The following is a 22660-nucleotide window of genomic DNA, read 5'->3' on the forward strand; positions in this document are numbered from 1 at the left end:
AAAAAAAAAAAAACATGCAAAATTGGACTAAAAAAAATCCGCGAAACGAGGCCGCGAAAGGTGAACCGCATTATAGCGAGGGATCACTGTACATTGTAATGTCATCTGAGATGGCATACAAAAGTGAATTGATCCTAAGCAGAATCTCATCAGTATTATGTTATGTATCTTTATCTAGTCTGAAAGCAATTATCTAGTCTCTAGTCTGAAAGCATTATGAAGTTAACTAGTTCTTTGAATGTTAATATTTTAATTGCCCAGTCTTTGAGCACAATCAAAAACAAACTAAATAAAGTTTTTTGCATGAGTTAGCTATATTTGTAAACTATTGTGTTGTAATATTCTGTATATACTCCTACAGGATGGTACAACATGCCATACTGCATGAGATCACAGGAGATTCCACCCCCACCCCCCCGAGGCTATCGGGTATTATACCTTTAAAACGTTATTGGCAAGCCTTATTTTAGCTAATTTTTTTGTGGTTTCAGATATATTGAAAGCAAAAATAAGAGACAAAATTTACATTTATGTTGAAATATTTGTAATATCAAAGCTCTATTTTGCATGTTTCTGTCAATGTCTAAATGTTGAAAAGGTCAGAAGCACATTGTTTGATGAACATAGCATTTACTCTTTTCTTCAGAAATGACACACAGTGGCTTTAATCCAATGAGGCAGGTTTTTTTTTTTCTGTCATCTTGACAGGTTTTTTTTTTTCCAATATTTTTGAGTGGGATTGCATTACTTTTCTTTTAATAACAATACATAAGCGCTGAACCTGGACTGATTTGTCAAACCTGCTCTTTTAAAGATGAATCCTGCTGTGCTCCTCCCCTTGCTGCTTGCTCGCTGGCTACTATTTTTCGTGGAGCTTTTTGGAAGCACAAAGCCTTTCAGCTGCAAAATAAACCATAAATTTCTGAATGTATCATCAGATACGGACACAAAAGGACCTGGATTATTTAGGATGCTGATGAAGGTTTGTTTTTTGTTTTTTCAGCTCAGAGCAGGCAGATGATGTGTTCAGCTCTGTGCGGCCACAGAACGTGCTTGGCTGTAGATCTCTTGCTGTTTGCGGCTGATTTGATAGGAAGAAAATGACATATTTCTTCTTGCTTTTAGTATTTGTTTAAAAAATGAAAAATAAAGCAGCACTATGACTCTAAGCTTGAAATATGATAGAATTGGTACATTTTCAGCAACATTTCAGTTCGTTTTCAGAAACTCCGTGCTGAGTGGTACAGCCAATTTGAACCAGAGAGCTGGGAAGAAATATGGAGTGCTGGCCAGCACAACCCACTGTGGCTAGAACCGTGCTGGCATTTGCTGTTTGGAATGTTTATGCATTTTGGGTCAAGAGAGCACAGCCGAAACTGCGGATATTAGCTAACAACACTGAACAGTGGATGTTGATAATTACATTCTGGATTTGCATACCATTCTTACAGGTGGTGGTAAATCTATATATTAAAAGTGTGCGTACGCAATTTTATTAAGTTCAATGTAAGCACATAATATAATTGTAAATACATTAAAAATACATGGATGACACAGGAAAGTGAAAACGTAGTGAAACACTGAAAACATTGTGGTCCATTTAAAAATGAAATGACAAACTAGAAGTTAAAATAATAATGTGTGTGTATAACAAACACCTAAACAATTTATATAGTAAGACAGTAAATTAACATTTAAAAATGACATAATTGATGTACAAATAATGAATGTTTGGGTTCAGTGGTACGAGTAGTTCATGAGGCGTAAGATGGAATGTTCCACTCAACATGGTAAAGCATTGAATGAATGAAAACACATTCATTATTTGTTTTATATAATGGCTGAAATAGATCTTTGTCATTTGATATTTTGCTAATTTCTAAACAGAAAAGCGACTTGAATTTTGATGTGCATCAAAGGTGCTGTGACATCAACAGTCCAACACAAACTTTAAATACGAGTCCAAAATTCTCAGTCAACTTGCAAAAAGTCAGATAGTTCAAAAACAATTCTGACAATGTAGTCCGTGATGCCGCGCACTGACTTTGTGTACAGACTGCCTCGTGCTTTCCTCAGTCCAGTGAAAAATTGCTTCAGAAATTTGTCCAGCTTTTCATCCAAACTTCATCCTCTTCATCACTAACAGCTAGCACTGTCAATTTGCTCGTTCAAATCAGTCCGTCACAGCGGTGGTGGTCACAGCGTTGCAGTGGTACAAAATGGATAGAACCAAATTTGCATGGTAAATGGAACCAAATTTGCATGTCAATTGCAACACAATACAAATGGGGAGGAATAATCCATGTCACGTGACATACAAAGCAGCAATGAAATGATCAGGATCTACTCAGCTGTTATATAATAGGAAACAAAAAGGTTGAGTTATTCTAAAAACGGTTAAGGCCTAAGTTACTAAAAACATTCTGGGCTCACGCCACTCCAACTCAAAGTAACTTTACATAATTTATTTCCATCCATCCATTAATTTTCTTTCGCTTCATCCGGAGTCAGGTCGCGGGGGCAGCAGCTCAAGCAAAGCCGCCCAGACCTCCCGATCTGCACACACGTCCCCCAGCTCCTCTGGGGGAACCCCGAGGCATTCCCAAGCCAGCTGAGAGACGTAGTCCCTCTAGCGTGTCCTGGGTCTTCCCCAGGGCCTCCTCCCAATTGGACGTGCCCGGAACACCTCACCAGCGAGGTGTCCAGGGGGGCATCTGGAAACGATGCCCAAGCCACCTCAGCTGGCTCCTTTTGACGTGGAGGAGCAGCAGCTCGACTCTGAGCTCCTCCCGAGTGACCGAGCTCCTCACCCTATCTCTAAGGGAGCGCCCACCCTGCACAGGAAACTCCTCTCGGCCGCTTGTACTCACGATCTTGTTCTTTCGGTCAAGAGCCAAATCTCATGACCATAGGTGAGGGTCGGAACATAGATCGATCGGTAAATCGAGAGATTTGCCCCCCCCCCGCCCCGCCCCGCTCAGCTCTCTCTTCACCATGACGGTCCGATACAGCGACCACATCGCTGCGGACGCTGCACCAATCCGTCTGGTGATCTCACGCTCCATCCGTCCCTCACTCGTGAACAAGACCCCGAGATACTTAAACTCCTCCACTTGAGGCAAGGACACTCCACCGACCTGAAAAGGGCAAAGCACCTTTTTCCGGTCGAGAACCAACCAAAGGGCAGTCCTGGCGGAGGCCAACATGCACTGGAAACAGGTTTGACTTACTACCGGCAATGCGAACCAAGCTCCTGCTGTGGTCGTACAGGCACCGGATAACCCTTAGCACAGGACCCCGTACTCCCGGAGCACCCCCCACAGGGCGGCCCGAGGGACACGGTCGAACGCCTTCTCCAGATCCACAAAGCACATGTGGACTGGTTGGGTGAACTCCCATGAACCCTTGAGCACCCGATGGAGGGTATAGAGCTGATCCAGTGTGCCACGACCAGGACGAAAACCACACAGCTCCTCCTGAATCTGAGGTTCGATTACACTATGTAACACAATTTTTGTTCCTGGTTTCTAAGTGTTATATTTCAACTGCTTATGTCTAAAGTCTATGGAAAAATGACTACATATTTAAGGCATAACAGGCTAGGAAAACACACTGTGTACCCAGGAACAAAACAAAAATAAAAATTTGTTACATAGTGCTATCGGTCAAATTCTTCTCTCCAGTACTCTGGAATAGACCTTAACGGTGAGGCCGAGGAGGGTGATCCCCCTGTAATTGGAGCACACCCTCCGGCCCCCCTTCCTAAACAGAGGGACCACCACCCCGGTCTGCCAATCCAGAGGCACTGTCCCCGATCACCACACAGTGTTGCAGAGGCATGTCAACCAAGACAGTACCACAACATCCAGAGACTTAAGGTACTCAGGACGGATTTCATCCACCCCAGGAGCCTTGCCATTGAGGAGCTTTCTGACCACCTCGGTGACTTTGACCTGGGTGATGGATGAGTCCGCCTATGAGTCCCCAGTCTCTGCTTCCTCTTAGGACGACGTGACGATGGGATTGTGGAGATCCTTGAAGTATTCCTTCCATCACCCGACAACATCCCCAGTCTGGGTCAACAGCTCCCCACCCACACTGTTGACAGTGCCATTGGAGAGCTGCTTCTGCCCCCTGAGGCGTCGGACAGTTTGCCAGAATTTCCTTGAGGCCGACCGATAGTCCTCCACCATGGCCTCCCCAAACTCCTCCCAGACCCGAGTTTTTGCCTCTGCGACCGCACAGGCTGCAGCACGCTGGGCCTGCCGGTAACCTGTCAGCTCCCTCCGGGGTCCCACTTACCAACAAAGACAAGTAGGACTCCTTCAACTTGATGACATCCCTTACTTCCGGCGTCTACCACCGGGTTCGGGGATTGCCCCGTGACAGGCACCAGAGATCTTGCGACCACAACTACGAGCGGCTGCATCGACAATGGAAGTGGAGAACATGGTCAACTCAGACTCTGTCTCCAACCTCCCCCGGGATATGGGAGAAGCTCTCCCGGAGGTGGGAGTTGAAGACCTCGCTGACAGAGGGTTCCGGCAGTCGTTCCCAGCGGACCCTCACTATACATTTGGGCCTGCCAGGTCTGACCGGCTTCCTCCCCTCCCAGCGGATCCAACTCACCACCAAGTGGTGATTGGTTGACAGCTCAGCCACGCTCTTCACCCGAGTGTCCGAGACACGTGGCCGAAGGTCAGATAATACGACTACAAAGTCGATCGTCGGCCTCTGGCTCAGGGTGTCCTGGTGCCACATGCACTTATGGACACCCTTGTGCTTGAACATGGTGTTTGTGATGGACACACTGTGGCTAGCACAGAAGTCCAACAACTGAACACCACTCGAGTTCAGATTGGGGAGGCCGTGCTTCCCGATCACCCCCTCCAGGTCTCACTGTCGCCGCCCACGTGGGCGTTGAAATCCCCAGGAGAACAATGGAGTCCCCAGTCGGAGCACTGTCTAGTACCCCTTCCAGTGACTCCAAGAAGGTTGGGTATTCTGCACTGCCGCTCGGCCCATAGGCTTCAGACAACAGTGAGAGACCTGTCCCTGACCTGAAGGCGTAGGGATGCGACCCTCTCGTTCACCGGGGAGAACTCCAACACATGGTGACTGAGCTGGGGAGCAATAAGCAATGCTACACCAGCTCGCTGCCTCTTCCCGTGGGCAACGCCAGAAAAGTGGAGCGGCTAGCCCCTCTCCAGGAGTTGGGTACCAGAGCCCGAGCTGTGCGTGGAGGTGAGCCCGACTATCTCTTGTCAGTACCTCTCAACCTCCCGCACAAGCTCAAGCTCCTTCTCCCCCAGTGAGGTGACATTCCACATCCCAACAGCCAGAGTCCATGAGCGCGGACCGGGCTGCCGGGCCACCCACCCTTGACTGCCACCCAGTCCTCAATGCACCCAACCCCCATGGCCCCCTCTGCAGGTGGTGAACCCACAGGAGGGCGGACCCATGTCACTCTTTCAGGCTGAGCCCGGCCAGGCCTGTGGGCTAAGGCCCGACCACCAGGCGCTTGCACACAAGCTCAGGCCTGGCTCCAGGGTGGTGCCCCTGCTCCACCATACTGGGCGATGTCTCGGTCCTTGATTGACTCGTCATGGGAGCTTCTGAAGCTCCCATAATTTACCATCCCTGAAAAATGTCAGCTACCTGTTTTGTAAACTCTACCAAATCTAGAGCCCGTGGATCCCCACATGCAATGCAGTAGTTCAATTTATTTATATGTAGTGCAGCAGAAGAGAATATTTAGAGAAGAATCCTGCAAATGGTGATAAAAGCATCAAATTCGACAAAAATACTCCTTAGACACTCTTTTGGAAAAAAATGATTGGCCACTTGACTTTTCAGTCGGTGGTCAGGTAGGGGTTAATTGAAGAACTACACAGGAGTCAAAATTAAAAGATGCTCCAATCATATTGAAACCTACAGTAGTGTTCAGAATAATAGTAGTGCTATGTGACTAAAAAGATTACTCCAGGTTTTGATATTTCTTATTGTTACATGGGAAACAAGGTACCAGTAGATTCAGTAGATTCTCACAAATCCAACAAGACCAAGCATTCATGATATGCACACTCTTAAGGCTATGAAATTGGGCTATTAGTAAAAAAAAAGTAGAAAAGGGGGTGTTCACAATAATAGTAGCATCTGCTGTTGATGCTACAAACTCAAAACTATTATGTTCAAACTGCTTTTTAAGCAATCCTGTGAATCACTAAACTAGTATTTAGTAGAGGTGCATCGATCGATCGGCCACCGATCATTATCGGCTGATCACGCCTTGATCGGTGATTGGCAAAATGCGCCGATCAAAAGGACCAATCACAACAGTGCAGGCAGTAGCGCAGGGAGCGCTTGGTGTGTTTGTCAGGAAAATGATCATTTCTCTACATTGATTACAGACCCTGCAGCGGGTCCGTGATCAACTTTTCTGCAGCGCGGCTTTGCTCTGAACCTTGAACCAATCGAACCAGTGGTTCGCAGATTGAAGCAATGCTTCGAGCCTGTTGCTTCATTTATACTTTCTTTCTTTTGCTTAATTTTCCCCTGCTAAAACCCCAAAGAGCATACGTCTGTGAGTATTATTTACCTTTTCTATGTTAAACCGACCTGTTATGGTCTTCTGAAACAGTTGATGTTTTTTACACTGGAACTCCCAAGGACCTGCCAAATGGCAGTTATACCTTTAAATCCCAAGGCGCTGCCAAATGGCACTCCCTGGATTTACATCTCAACGACCCCCTTTCATGAGCTAATACACAGTAGCACCTTATTCAGCTTGCGCATTTGTCCTCTTTGTGTCAGCAAAATAAAAAATAGTTTCAGTTGCATTTGTAAGAAGTAACTCTAAAGACAGAACCAAAGTACATAGTACATGTTTAGTTATAAAGAATAAAATAAACTTTTCAACTTTATCAGATTCTTTGACCATAAAGACATACCCATAGCTGCCCACACTGGATGTCCAAAATATCTTATATGCTCTGTGCTATAAAGCTTAGCCATCTCTGCGTCTCAGTCAACAGAGTGAGTATGTGTTGTGAGCTGGCTTTCCAGCACTTGCACATTCTGATCTAATGGCCCCCATGTACATAACAAAATGTGGCCTAATGAGATGTAAAGTACCCCAGTGCTGCCATTTGGCAGCGCTTGGTAGATAGAGGAGTAGTGTAAAAATGCTGGTAATCCCAGTGTTAAAAACGGGAGCGATGCTAACGCGTTAGCATGTCTATGGCATTTTCAGTGTTAAAAGTTAGCATTATGCATTTGCAGCTGTCATCACGTTCGGGTGCATTTGTTTTCAAATTGTAATATTTCTTAAATTTATTTTTGTTTATATATTAATTTATTATTTTGGGCATGATCCAAATATGTACTTGATCGGTATCGGCCGATCAAAATTTCAGTGATCGGTGATTGGCCAAAAAAATCCTGATCGGTGCACCTCTAGTATTTAGTTGTATAACCACAGTTTTTCATGATTTCTTTACATCTGTGAGGCATTAATTTTGTTGGTTTGGAACCAAGATTTTGCTTGTGTACTGGTGTGCTTGGGGTCATTGTCTTGTTGAAACACCCATTTCAAGGGCATGTCCTCTTCAGCATAAGGCAACATGACTTCTTCAAGTATTGTGACATATCCAAACTGATCCATGATACCTGGTATGCGATATATAGGCCCAACACCATAGTAGGAGAAACTTGCCCATATCATGATGCTTGCACCACCATGCTTCACTGTCTTCACTGTGAACTGTGGCTTGAATTCAGAGTTTGGGGGTCGTCTCACAAACTGTCTGTGGCCCTTGGACCCAAAAATAACAATTTTACTCTCATCAGTCCACAAAATATTCCTCCATTTCTCTTTAGGCCAGTTGATGTGTTCTTTGGCAAATTGTAACCTCTTCTACACGTCTTTTATTTAACAGAGTGACTTTGCGGGGGATTCTTGCAAATAAATTAGCTTCACACAGACGTCTTCTAACTGTCACAGCACTTACAGGTAACTCCAGACTGTCTTTGATCATCCTGGAGCTGATCAATGGGTGAGCCTTTGCCATTCTGGTTATTCTTCTATCCATTTTAATGGTTGTTTTCCATTTTCTTCCACGCGTCTCTGGTTTTTTTTTTGTCCATGTTAAAGCATTGGAGATAATTGTAGATGAACAGCCTATAATTTTTTGCACCTGCGTATAAGTTTTCCCTCTCCAATCAACTTTTTATTCAAACTACGCTGTTCTTCTGAACAATGTCTTGCCATTTTCCTCAGGCTTTCAAAGAGAAAAGCATGTTCAACAGGTGCTGGCTTCATCCTTAAATAGGGGACACCTGATTCACACCTGTTTGTTCCACAAAATTGATGAACTCACTGACTGAATGCCACACTACTATTATTGTGAACGCCCCCTTTTCTACTTTTTTTTTTTACTAATAGCCCAGTTTCATAGCCTTAAGAGTGTGCATATCATGAATGCTTGGTCTTGTTGGATTTGTGAGAATCTACTGAATCTACTGGTACCTTGTTTCCCATGTAACAATAAGAAATATACTCAAAACCTGGATTAATCTTTTTCGTCACATAGCACTACTATTATTCTGAACACTACTGTATGCCACATTATTTGCCTGATCATAAAGATTCTAAAAAGGTATAGTTTAGACATTCTGTAACTGAATTTTATGGAGTTATGGGATAAAAACAGCAAGAATGGTGACAAAGGTCAGTATTGGTTTGTGCAGAGGTCAAAAGTTAGTTGCTCTGATTTTGGTAAAAAGTGATACAAATTACTAGTTGAGTTGACACGGTTTTAAAAAGGAATAGTGTGGACCATGTATCATCCTTACTTATCACGTTACAGGGTAACATGTCACATGTCATAGAATCCAATAGACGTAGACCTTGTTTGACCTTTACTTTGGAGACCAAACATTCAACACTGTCAAAACTATTCCATTTTTTAATCCTATTAGCTCAACCAATAATTTGCATAGTCCTCCTCCATGGCCATAAAGGTAGAAAATGCAATCTGAGTCTAACTGCATCCTGCCAAATTTGAGGCTTTTATCACCATTTGTATGATTGTTTCAGTTATCTGCTGCACTAATAGTGCCATATGTCAACAAAGTTGCCCCAATGTGCTTCACACAGTTAAGTCAGCAACTTGTACCCCAGTAGGATCTGCATCTTCTTCAGAGTTTCACATGGAAATGAGTGTGAGGTGCAGCCCTTATGAGTGCAAAGTACTCCAGTGTCAGAGGGCACGACATTCACTTTTTAACAAATACTAGACAATAGCCTTTGGTTTTCATCCACTCATTGGACAATACAGCCTAGCAGTTCAAGAAACTGTGTCTAGCTCTTTAACTCCATGTGTTTCTCTTTCCCATTTCTTCAGTGAGTGCTTGTTGGTGATGGAAGGACCTAAACCAGGAAGTGTTTTGGATCGTAAACATTATGGGCCTATGAAGTTGCTGCAGTTTCATGAGAACTACCGTCCTGCATACTGGGGTACCTGGAGTAAGAAGAGCTTACATATTTCACCCCGCTGCCCCTTCAGACAAGACAAGGTAACAGCTGCTTATTTTGAAGTCATACAGATGTAGAGCTGAAGCCTGGTTTACACTTCTGTGCTGTTGCATGTCAGTGCCGTGCCAGAAGATGGTTGCACATCTGCACACTTAATATATTTTTTTTTACCACTGAGAGCTATGCTGCACAGCGTAAAAGAACCTCGGATTTTCAGCCTGTTGTTTGCAGGTCTTATGTGGTTAAATTAATCTGCTTTGCCTGATATGAATGTCAAATCCTCAGTTCTATTTTATTTATTTTTATTTTGTCGAAGTTCATGTCAGCCAAGTATTGGTGTAACCTGGGCGTGCTCACTACCTGTGCGACCTGAGAGCAGAATCTGTCTATTTATTCATGTTTTGCTTATGTTTTTTCACCTTCTTTGTCTTGGAGTTAGTGTGAAAGTGCTTCTGATCATGAGGGAAGTTTTTGTTGCACTTTGGACTTTGGGGGCTAATTTGTCCTTGGACGTGAAGTTAATGTGGCAGGGAGGCTGCTAACACAATCTCCTACAGCTGTGAGTTTCTTCTCTCCCTTCGGCCGCTAGCAGCAAGAAAATTTCATTTGAACATTCCCTATTTACTTCAACAAAGTCAATGAAGTGATTTTAAATACTGCTGCAGGCAGCAGTATATTGTCAACAACGCACCGAAGGAAGAGCAGGAGCAGGGGAGGCATTCATAATAATACAGGGTTCCCAGCAGGATTTTTTTCTCAGCGTAATGGGATGGAAAAATCACCTTCAAAAGCCGGGGGTTCAGGGGATGTTTAGGCTTCGCTCCCACAAAGCTTTTGCATTATGGGCTTATAAAGGGCCTTCTTTGTTAGTCTAAATAAATATACCAAAATCTGATGTCCAGACAGAAGAAGAGAACATCTCTGCATTTCAAAATGTGAGGAAAGTGTTGTTTCCAAAAATGCCACCAACAAGTAGTGTTTTACTCTGTAATCATGGCGTCACTGAGTTTTTAAAATACCTATCTCAAAGCGTTTTTTTTTTTTACGACATCGTGTGCAAGTTTTAAAAATCCGAGAACACTGATCGGTATAACAGATACCGATCAGTGTCCTTGGATCCGCAGAGTGCTGCACAGAAAAATGGTCCCCTCGTGGCTGTTACCGTAGTTGTTGTAAAGCGGGACGGGTTGGTTGCTACGGCAACGCTCTGTTCCTGGCTGCTGCGCGATGCTGTTAAGCTAAACGTAGCATGTGGACATCGCAAACTTTTTAGAGCGCTCAGATTTTTAAGAGTTTTGTGGACAGAGGGAAGATGGCGAGAAAGACAGTGTGACAAAGTTTGATAAGGAATCAAGAATCCATGGAATTGGCACTGGCTTAAATTTAAAGTTCTCTTCAGGAACACAAGCAAAAGCTAAAAGAAACGGGAAAAGCAAACTGCATCTTGGGAAAATCAACATTGTGCTGTTCAAACAGGATTTCAGACAAGATTGTGACTTTTTTGATTGTAATTTAGACTTTCATTCATTGAAAAAGATACATTGTGGTTTAAAATGGATTTACAGGAATTTACACAAGAATGTAAGTGACTTTTGGACACTTTAAATTGTCCATAGGTGTGCATGTTGATGTGAATGTGTGTTTGTCTATTTGTGGCCCTGTGACAGACTGGCGTCCTGTCCAGGGTGTACCCCACCTTGCATTCTATGATTGCTGGGATAGGCTCCAGCCTCCCACAGCCCTTAATTGGACTAAGCGGTTGAAGGTTTGTGTGTGTGTGTCCATTTTGGTTGTTTCTCCTCATTGCCGTAAATATCAAGTTGTCTTGCTCTTGCATCGTTCTTGGCTACATAGGTTTACGCCTCCTTGGCAAGTTAGCTCAGCTCATTAACATGAAGTGGTGACAAATTCAGCCCGCTCTGTCGTTAAAAGCCAGTGTTTGGCTGCACTTTGGATTGTATTATGACTGACACGATTAGTCAAGCAACTCGAATCATTCCATTACAAAAAATGCTTGAGGCAAATTCTGTGCCTCAAAGCTCCGTTTAACGTTGTAGTACATATGCCAGGCCGGTGGTTGGTGCTGTAACATCCCCAGAAAAAAACCTGCAGAAGCTAGGGCATGCGCCGAAGCTATGTAAGAACTAATCAATGTAGCACCATAAGCTACAACTTTGCAACGCGACGCACAGAGTAAAATAAAGCCTCTTAAGAGAAAGAGGATCCACACTGATCATCTGAAATAGACCGACTGTGCATTTAAAGTGAAACAGAGTGTTTGTGTGTTTTTTAAAAACACACTGTTTGGTCCACTGGCTGCTCTCCGCTCGCTCTTAAAATCAGTCAAGTTTTTTAAAAAAACTGCCTTTATTCAGATTGGATCAAAGTTTTCATTAACAGGGTGCAGAGGAAATTCATCAATGTGGCTTTTCTTTAAAAAAAAAAAAAAAAAAAAGCGTCACTCCAGAGCCCAGTTACACCGACCGCCTATGCTTACAGTTCGGGAAAGATCCAAAAATTGTAAAGACATGAAAAAAATAATTACTCAGGAAAACAGAAAGGGATGCCCTAAATTTGACAATCTGCGTAGCGCAGCGACATTATGCCGTTGCTTAGGGAGCGCATTGAAATATTGATGTTTAAAAACGCAAAAGTACTTTACTCAAGTCATCTGTTAAATACTGTAATTTACGGACTATAAGCCACTACTTTTTTCACACACTTTGAACACTGCGGCTTTTACAATGATGTTGCAAATTTCTGGATTTTTACAGCTTTTACAAGTCAAAATACGTCACTTGATGCTGTCAATTGATTTCCTGAAAGCTGCACTCCTCATGCGGTGTTAGTATAAATATAAGGTCTTCAATCATACTTTAATTCCTTGTAGTGGCTTAAGGAAAGTCCATCTCCGGCACTTTGTGCTGAAGTTGCTCCGTCAGAACAGTTAGAAGACCGGAGCCTTCTCCCCCCCCCCCCTCCCCCCCCCCCCCCCCCCCCCCCCCCACCACGTCTCTGTCTTGGCGCAACAAGTCGAAAAAAGTCACAGCGCCTTTTTAACGTCTCAATTACCACAGACTCTATCTGATCCTGACTGCACGCAATGAAATCCCAAGGAAAAGTTAAAATTACTCCGCTCTCCGTGTGTAGCGGAGACACTGTGTGCGCGCGCTGGATGACATGCGCGTCAATATTTTCGTGTAACACTTCAGGGGGGGAAAAAAGCATTTATGGTACATATTTACTATAATTAAAAGTTAAAAATATTTCTGTCTAACATCTTTCTGTGTAAGATAATAGACACGTCTGGTCTATTTATGTACAAGTTCTTTTCTTTCTTTTTTTTTCTTTTTTTTTTTCTTTTCAAAATTGGTGGGTGCGGGTAATATTTAGGTGTGCCCTATAGTCTGGAAATTATGGTATTTGCTAGAATACTCTTATTTCAAAAATATTGTATAGTTGGAGCTCTAGATTCTGCAAGGGGCATGAGAAAGGTTATATGACCACAATGAAGTTCCAGCATTTTGGAAAGGCAACACTCAGACACATTTAGCACATCATCAACCTGAGTTGAAAGAAGTAGACAGCTGCAGCACCTGGAGCTGGCCAGCGCACACTGCATCGCTTTGACAAACGTCCAGCCAATTCTGAAGTAGATCCAGTCATTTATTTTTCAGTGACCTAAAATATGCAGTTGACAGGTTTCAGTCAGTGCCTTGAATAGTAATACCTGTCATGGGGTAAGCTCAGAAAATTGGAGAAAGGGGTGTATAATATACAATCATGGACAGACACAAACCCAGAAAAATGGGCTGAACACCCACAGGCCAGCTGTATGCTCATTGGCCAGAGTATACCACGACCTCGGGAGGGGTTGGATGCAGAGCAGTGATTTTTCTAAAGGAAATCAATAAGGTGCTGGACTATTTTCAACAGTTATTAGTTTCAGCAGTTGTGATCCTGCAGCATTTTTGACAGACATCATTTGAACCTTGTGCACAGTACTTAGTGTGTAGAATGTGTGTAATTCATGTCGCTATGTGCTCTGTCACTGCAGGACCTGTTGGACTATGAAATTGATAGTGATGAGGAATGGGAGGAGGAAGAACCAGGAGAGTCCCTATCACACAGTGAAGGGGTGAGTTTGAAGGCGATTCTAAATTATTTAGACACATCGTTCAGTTATGGACAGGGTGGCGGCAGATGTTTAACATATGTCCTTCAGCATTTATATTTTTATTCATTCAAGCATTTATTTTCGACTGTCTTATGTAGGAATTACCTTGTCTGTGTGTCTGCCTGTCCATGAGACTTAAAAGCACATTCCCCATAAACAGTTTGGTGGATTTCAATGAAGCTCCACACAGTGGTAGCACAGCATGTGGCAATGCCTGTGAAGGAAAATAAGTGCAGTCTGATTTGTTGAAAAGGGAGAGCATTGAAATTTTGTCTTTCAAAGTGTAAATGCATTATATTTGTCAATTAAGTACAATGTACAGAGGATGACCAGTTTGTTAATTCAGGTTTTGGATCACAAAAGATTTACTATCATTGATGTATAATTACTATTGGGGGGGATACTTATTCATTTTTATTTTTATATATATATATATATGTATATATATGTATACACACACAACTCCAATTCCAATGAAGTTGGGACATTGTGTGAAATGTAAATAAAAACAGAATACAATGATTTGCAAATCATCTTCAACCTATATTCAATTGGATACACCACAAAGACAAGATATTTAATGTTCAAACTGATAAACTTTATTGTTTTTGTGCAAATATTTGCTCATTTTGAAATGGATGCCTGCAACACATTTCAAAAAGGTTGGGATGGGGCAACAAAAGACTAGGAAAGTTGGTGAATGCTCAAAAACACCTGTTTGGAAACAGGTGAGTGTCATGATTGGGTATAAAAGGAGCATCCCCAAAAGGCTCAGCTGTTCACAATCAAAGATGGGGCGAGGATCACCACTTTGTGAACAACTGTGTGACAAAATAGTCCAACAATTTAAGAACAGTTTCTCAATGTTCAATTGCAAGGAATTTAGGGATTCCATCATCTACAGTCCATAATATAATCAGAAGATTCAGAGAATCTGGAGAACTTTCTACACGTAAGCAGCAAGGCCGAAAACCAACATTGAATACCCGTGACCTTTGATCCTTAGGCGACTCTGCATTAGAAACAGACATCATTGTGTAAAGGATCTTACCGCGTGGGCTCAGGAACACTTCAGAAAACCATTGTCAGTTAACACAGTTCGTTGCTACATCTACAAGTGCAAGTTAAAACTCTACCATGCAAAGTGAAAGTCAAACATCAACAACATCCAGAAACGCCGCCGCCTTCTCTGGACCTGAGCTCATTTGAAATGGACAGACACAAAGTGGAAAAGTGTGCTGTGGTCTGAGTCCACATTTCAAATTGTTTTTGGAAATCATGGACGTTGTGTCCTCCGGACAAAAGAGGAAAAAGACCATCCAGATTGTTACCAGCACAAAGTTCAAAAGCCACCATCTGTGATGGTATGGGGGTGTGTTAGTGCCCATGGCATAGACAACTTACACATCTGTGATGGCACCATCGATGCTGAAAGGTACATCCAGGTTTTGGAGCAACACATGCTGCCATCCAAGCAACATCTTTTTCAGGGACGTCCCTGCTTATTTCAGCAAGACAATGCCAAGCCACATTCTGCACGTGTTACAACAGCGTGCCTTTGTAGTAAGAGTGCGGGTACTAGACTGGCCTGCCTGCAGTCCAGACCTGTTACCCATTGAAAATGTGTGACGCTTTATGAAGCGCAAAATAGGACAACGGACACCCTGGACTATTGAAGAACTGAAGTCGTACAACAAGCAAGAACGGGAAAGAATTCCACCTACAAAGCTTCAACAATTAGTGTCCTCAGTTCCCAAACGCTTGAGTGTTGTTAGAAGGAAAGGTGATGTAACACAGTGGGAAACATACCACTGTCCCAGCTTTTTTGAAATGTGTTGCAGGCATCCATTTCAAAATGAGCAAATATTTGCACAAAAACAATAAAGTTTATCAGTTTGAACATTAAATATCTTGTCTTTGTGGTGTATTCAACTGAATATAGGTTGAAGAGGATTCTGTTTTTATTTACATTTTACGCAATGTCCCAACTTCATTGGAATTGGGGTTGTGCATATATATACACTCAACAAAAATATAAACGCAGCACTTTTGGTTTTGCTCCCATTTTGTATGAGATGAACTCAAAGATCTAAAACTTTTTCCACATACACAATATCACCATTTCCCTCAAATATTGTTCACAAACCAGTCTAAATCTGTGATAGTGAGCACTTCTCCTTTGCTGAGATAATCCATCCCACCTCACAGGTGTGCCATATCAAGATGCTGATTAGACACCATGATTAGTGCACAGGTGTGCCTTAGACTGCCCACAATAAAAGGCCACTCTGAAAGGTGCAGTTTTATCACACAGCACAATGCCACAGATGTCGCAAGATTTGAGGGAGCGTGCAGTTGACATGCTGACAGCAGGAATGTCAACCAGAGCTGTTGCTCGTGTATTGAATGTTCATTTCTCTACCATAAGCCGTCTCCAAAGGCGTTTCAGAGAATTTGGCAGTACATCCAACCAGACCACGTGTAACCACACCAGCCCAGGACCTCCACATCCAGCATGTTCACCTCCAAGATCGTCTGAGACCAGCCACTCGGACAGCTGCTGAAACAATCGGTTTGCATAACCAAAGAATTTCTGCACAAACTGTCAGAAACCGTCTCAGGGAAGCTCATCTGCATGCTCGTCGTCCTCATCAGGGTCTCGACCTGACTCCAGTTCGTCGTCATAACCGACTTGAGTGGGCAAATGCTCACATTCGCTGGCATTTGGCACGTTGGAGAGATGTTCTCTTCATGGATGAATCCCGGTTCACACTGTCCAGGGCAGATGGCAGACAGCGTGTGTGGCGTCGTGTGGGTGAGCGGTTTTCTGATGTCAATGTTGTGGATCGAGTGGCCCATGGTGGCGGTGGGGTTATGGTATGGGCAGGCGTCTGTTATGGATGAAGAACACAGGTGCATTTTATTGATGGCATTTTGAATGCACAGATACCGTGACGAGATCCTGAGGCCCATTGTTGTCCCATACATCCAAGGATAATGCACGGCCCCATGTTGCAAGGATCTGTACACAATTCTTAAAAGCTGAAAATGTCCCAGTTCTTGCATGGCCGGCTTTCTCACCAGACATGTCACCCATTGAGCATGTTTGGGATGCTCTGGACCAGCGTATACGACGGCATGTACCAGTTCCTGCCAATATCCAGCAACTTCGCACAGCCATTGAAGAGGAGTGGACCAGCATTCCACAGGCCACAGTTGACAACCTGATCAACTCTATGCGAAGGAGATGTGTTGCACCTTTCAGAGTGGCCTTTTATTGTGGGTAGTCTAAGGCACACCTGTGCACTAATCATGGTGTCTAATCAGCATCTTGATATGGCACACCTTTGAGGTGGGATGGATTATCTCAGCAAAGAAGTGCTCACTATCACAGATTTAGACTGGTTTGTGAACAATATTTGAGGGAAATGGTGATATTGTGTATGTGGAAAAAGTTTTAGATCTTTGAGTTCATCTCATACAAAATGGGAGCAAAACCAAAAGTGTTGCGTTTATATTTTTGTTGAGTGTGTGTGTGTCTGTGTATGTATATGTGTATGTGTATATATATATCTATATGTGTATGTATATATATAATAAAAAATTTGCCTAAACCATCATCGTGTAATAGTCCAGGAGCCAGTCATCAATTTTGACCTGATTGGTACCACTGAAGGTGACCAAACGGGACTTAGAATCCAGCCTCAGTGTATCATGGCCTACACAAAAATGTATAACCATCACAGGGTGGTAGCTGTAGCCAGCTAGGGGTCAGTTAAGAATTACACAGAGGTCAAAATATAAAAGTGAATCATGTTGAAAACTATATCACATTATTTGTCTGATCATAACGATTCCAAAAAGGTATAGCTGGAGTATCTGTGATGGAATTTTCTGGAGTTATGTGGTAAAAACAGCAAAAATGGTGACAAAGGTCAGTTTCAGTTTGTATAGGGGTCAAAAGTTAAAGTTGTGTGAACATTATTTTATTAATGTCTGATTAAGCATATTGAAAACATAAATTTACAGATTTTTAAAAATAGAATATCGACTGCAAATGGTATGCATTTTCAGGAAGATGAAGAGGAAGGAGGTGATGATGACGACGATGATGACGATGGCTTCTTTGTTCCACATGGCTACCTTTCAGATGGAGAGGGAGCACTAGAAGAAGAGGTATGACAGCATCTCTAGTTAGGGTTTTTTTTAATTGATTTTAATTTCTTAGCAACTGACAGTGATTCATATTTCAAGGCGCCACACATCATTGACTGATGTATTTTTAAAAGTAAGCATCATAAATCTCCCAAACCCATTCTGAGACACAATGCTCGATTTCTCAGGCCAGGCTGCTCCCATGATGTATTAACCTAAAAGTGTACACATTCATATTTGTATTGAACCACTGTCCGTGTATGTGAGTTTATTACCAATAGCAACAGGAGACTACGTTTATGCAGCCTATGTCAAATGTTAACGTTTCCAATTCCAGATTTGAAGAAGCACTGCCTTGACTCAGAGTCCCTCCTGCAGGATTCAATCTTCTCACCCTGTGTGTGACTGTAAGACCAGATTTCTGATGGAGGATTCTTGATTCAACTGCTTGTATTGCTTGCACACCTTGTTCTTTTGGTCATTATGTAAGATTGACCATATTTGAGGATAAAATGTAGAATGGTAAATTGAGATCCTTACCTTTTGGCTCAGCTCTTTCTTTACTACGGCGGTCTGGTACAGTGTCCAAAGGACCTCACGCACCACCAGTCAGCCTCTCCATCTTACCCCCCACTCATGAATATGACCCATAGATATTTGAACTCTCCCCTGAGCCGGAAGGACAATCCGCCTTTTCCAACACACCACCATGGTCTCAGATTTGGAGGTGCTGATTCTCATCCCAGGCATTATCTGCAAACAAGCAGAGATGTAGTTCTGACGTCATTAAACCGGAAGCCCTCCAGTCTCTTTCTGTGGCTTGAAATCCTGTCTTTGAAAAATCACATACAGGGTTCGTGATAAGGGTTAGCGCTGGCAGAGTCCAGCACCCACCAGGACTCTTATCAGGAAATTATAGTGCACCGATATGTGATATCTTGGTGATTTATACCACAGTTGACCTGACCAACACAACATTTAACACCCGTGCAACTGAAACATAGATAAAAAAGTATATATATATATATATATATATATATATATATAATAACAATTTACAAATCTTGAATTTTATTTTGTTCTGCATCACATAGGCTTGTTGATGTCTATGATGAGCCCATCATATGGAGGACATAGCCCATTACTTCAGGCACTGAAGGAACATGAGGCCACACCACTCTTTGGAATATGAATCACTGCTGACATGGCAGGAGTTGGCTGCATATGTTTTTGTGCTAGAAACAAAATTTCTATATGCATGTACTCTCAGGATGGTGGTGACCTGGAAAAGCAGAAACTACGCCAGAAACTGAAAGCGAGGGAGTGGGATGAGCTGATGTTGACTAAGAAGAAGATGAATGTGCTTGAGCCCGTGGTGAGGGGCTGTGTCTGGGAGGGAGAAGGACCTGGGTTGGAGCTTTTCCAGCCGTATGCGGTTTGTTTGGTGAAGCCGTTACCAAAAGCAGACACGAGCCCTGTGTCAGATGACCCGTCCCATAAGTGTCAGAGGGATGATAAATGTAAGTGGTACATCATGAAATGTGCTTAAAGTTTTTACAACACTGTCATCTTTAATTTAACTGATAAATGCGAGCCAAGTTCAGCCTTCAAACCAAAATGTATCTAAATTATTTCTGTGCATAAGCATAGTTTAAATTTTACAGCTATAGATTCAATTTGAGCTTCTTTTGAATAAATTTTCAGATTTCCATCCAAGCAAAGCCGCCCAGACCTCCCGATCCACACACACCTCCCCCAGCTCCTCCGGGGGAACCCCAAGGCGTTCCAAGCCTGCTGAGAGATGTAGTCCCTCCAGCGTGTCCTGGGTCTTCCCCGGGCCTTCTCCCAATGGGACGTGCCCGGAGCACCTCTCCAGCGAGGCGTCCAGGGGGCATCCGGAAAAGATGCCCAAGCCACCTCAGCTGACTCCTTTTGACATGGAGGAGCAGCGGCTCGACACCAAGCTCCTTAACCTATCTCTAAGGGAGCGCCCAGCCACCCTGCGGAGGAAACTCATCTCGGCCGCTTGTACTCGCGATCTCGTTCTTTCGGTCATGAGCCAAATCTCATGACCATAGGTGAGGATCGGAACGTAGATCGATCGAGAGCTTTGCCCCCCTACTCAGCTCTCTCTTCACCACGACGGTCCGATACAGCGATCGCATCATTGCAGATGCTGCACTGATCCGTCTATCAATCTCACGCTCCATCCGTCCCTCACTCGTGAACAAGACCCCGAGATACTTAAACTCCTCCTCTTGAGGGAAGGACACTCCACCGACCCGAAGAGGGCAAAGCACCTTTTTCCGGTCGAGAACCATGGCCTCGGATTTGGAGGTGCTGATTTTCATCCCGGACACTTCAAACTCGGCTGCAAACCGCCCCAGTGCACTCTGAAGGTCCTGATTTGACGAAGCCAACAGAACCACATCGTCCGCAAACAGCAGAGACGAGATTCTGTGGTTCCCAAACCAGACCCCTCTGCACCCTGGCTGCGCCTAGAAATTCTGTCCATAAAAATAATGAACAGAACCGGTAACAAAGGGCAGCCCTGGCGGAGGCCAACATGCACTGGAAACAGGTTTGACTTACTACCGGCAATGCGAACCAAGCTCCTGCTGCAGTTGTACAGCGACCGGATAGCCCTTAGCTAAGGACCCCGTAGTCCCGGAGCGCTCCCCACAGGGTGCCCGAGGGACACGGTCGAACACCTTCTCCAGATCCACAAACACGTGAGCGTGTAGAGCTGGTCCAGTGTGCCGCGACCAGGACGAAAACCACACTGCTCCTCCTGAATCTGAGGTTAGACCATCGGTCGAATTCTCCTCTCCAGTACTCTGGAATAGACCTTACCGGGGAGGCTGAGGAGTGTGATCCCCCTATAGTTGGAACACACCCTCCGGTCCCCCTTCTTAAACAGAGGGACCACCACCCCGGTCTGCCAATCCAGAGGCACTGTCCCCGTTCGCCACGCGATGTTGCAGAGGCATGCCAGCCAAGACAGTCCCACAACATCCAGAGACTTAAGGTACTCAGGATGGATTTCATCCACCCCAGGAGCCTTGCCACCAAGGAGCTTTCTAACCACCTTGGTGACTTCGGCCCGGGTAATGGATGAGTCCACCTCTGAGTCCCCAGTCTCTGCTTCCTCTTCGGAAGACGTGACGATGGGATCCTCAAAGTACTCCTTCCACCGCCTGACAACATCCCCAGTCAGGGTCAACAGCTCCCCACCCGCACCGTAAACAGTGCTGGTGGAGAGCTGCTTCCGCCTTCTGAGGCGTCGGACGGTTTGCCAGAATCTCTTCGAGGCCGACCGATAATCCTCCTCCATGGCCTCCCCGAACTCCTCCCAGACCCAAGTTTTTGCCTCTGCAACCGCACGGGCTGCGGCACGCTTGGCCTGCCGGTACCTGTCAGCTGCCTCTGGGGTTCCGCCTACCAACAAAGATAAGTAGGACTCCTTCTTCAGCTTGACGGCATCCCTTACTTCCGGTGTCCACCACCGGGTTCGGGGATTGCCGCCGTGACAGGCACCAGAGACCTTGTGACCACAGCTACGAGCGGCCGCATCGACAGTGGAGGTGGAGAACATGGTCCACTCGGACTCCATGTCTCCAACCTCCCCCGGGATCTGTGAGAAGCTCTCCCGGAGGTGGGAGTTGAAGACCTCGCTGACACAGGGTTCCACCAGTCGTTCCCAGCAGACCCTCACGATACGTTTGGGCCTGCCAGGTCTGACCGGCTTCCTCCTTTCCCAGCAGATCCAAGTCACCACCAGGTGGTGATCGGTCGACAGCTCAGCCCCTCTCTTCACCCGAGTGTCCGAGACACGTGGCCGAAGGTCAGATGATACGACTACAAAGTCGATCATCGACCTCCGGCTCAGGGTGTTCTGGTGCCACGTGCACTTATGGACACCCTTGTGCTCGAACATGGTGTTCGTGATGGACAAACTGTGACTAGCACAGAAGTCCAACAACTGAACACCACTCGGGTTCAGATCGGGGAGGCCGTGCTTCCCAATCACCCCCCTCCAGGTCGTGAAATCCCCCAGGAGAACAATGGAGTCCCCAGTCAGAGCGCTATTTAGTACCCCTCCCAGGGACTCCAGGAAGGTCGGGTACTCTGCACTGCTGCTCGGCCCATAGGCTGAGAAAACGGTGGGAGACCTGTCCCCGACCCGAAGGCGTAGGGACGCGACCCTCTCGTTCACCGGAGTGAACTCCAACACATGGCGACTGAGCTGGGGAGCAATAAGCAATGCGACCCCAGCTCTCCGCCTCTCCCCGTGGGCAACGCCAAAAAAATGAAGCGTCCAACCCCTCTCCCGTAGTTGGGTACCAGAGTCCAAGCTGTGCGTGGAGGTGGGCCCGACTATCTCTCGTCGGTATCTCTCAACCTCCTGCACAAGCTCAGGCTCCTTCCCCCCAGCGAGGTGACATTCCACGTCCCAACAGCCAGGGGCTGTGAGCATGGACTGGGCTGCAGGGCCGCCCGCCCTCGACCGCCACCCAATCCTCTGCACCTGACCCCCATGGCCCCCTCTGCAGGTGGTGAACCCACAGGAGGGCGGGCCCACATCGCTCTTTCGGGCTGAGCCCGGCATGGCCCCATGGGCTAAGGCCCGACCACCAGGCACTTGCGCGCGAGCTCCAATCCCAGGCCTGGCTTCAGGGTCCGGCCCCGGCTCCGCCATACCGGGCGACGTCTCGGTCCTTGACTTTTTTTTTTTACTGGTCATGGAGGAGGTCATGAATAAATTTATTTACTCATGAATGTCTTTGTTCTAT

The 22660-nt window shown here is 45.0% G+C and overlaps 1 protein-coding gene across 1 annotated transcript in view; it reads left to right on the forward strand.

Annotated features, from left to right (window-relative positions):
• chaf1a (chromatin assembly factor 1, subunit A (p150)) overlaps nucleotides 1-22660 on the forward strand; it is a 115904-nt gene that overhangs the window by 49865 nt on the left and 43379 nt on the right. The window contains 4 exon segments of the mRNA XM_034180758.1: nucleotides 9405-9576; nucleotides 13593-13673; nucleotides 17787-17888; nucleotides 19138-19387. Of these exon segments, the coding sequence (XP_034036649.1) occupies nucleotides 9405-9576; nucleotides 13593-13673; nucleotides 17787-17888; nucleotides 19138-19387 (605 nt within the window).

This window comes from Thalassophryne amazonica, chromosome 10, assembly GCF_902500255.1.
Source record: "Thalassophryne amazonica chromosome 10, fThaAma1.1, whole genome shotgun sequence".
Classification (NCBI taxonomy): Eukaryota; Metazoa; Chordata; class Actinopteri; order Batrachoidiformes; family Batrachoididae; genus Thalassophryne; species Thalassophryne amazonica.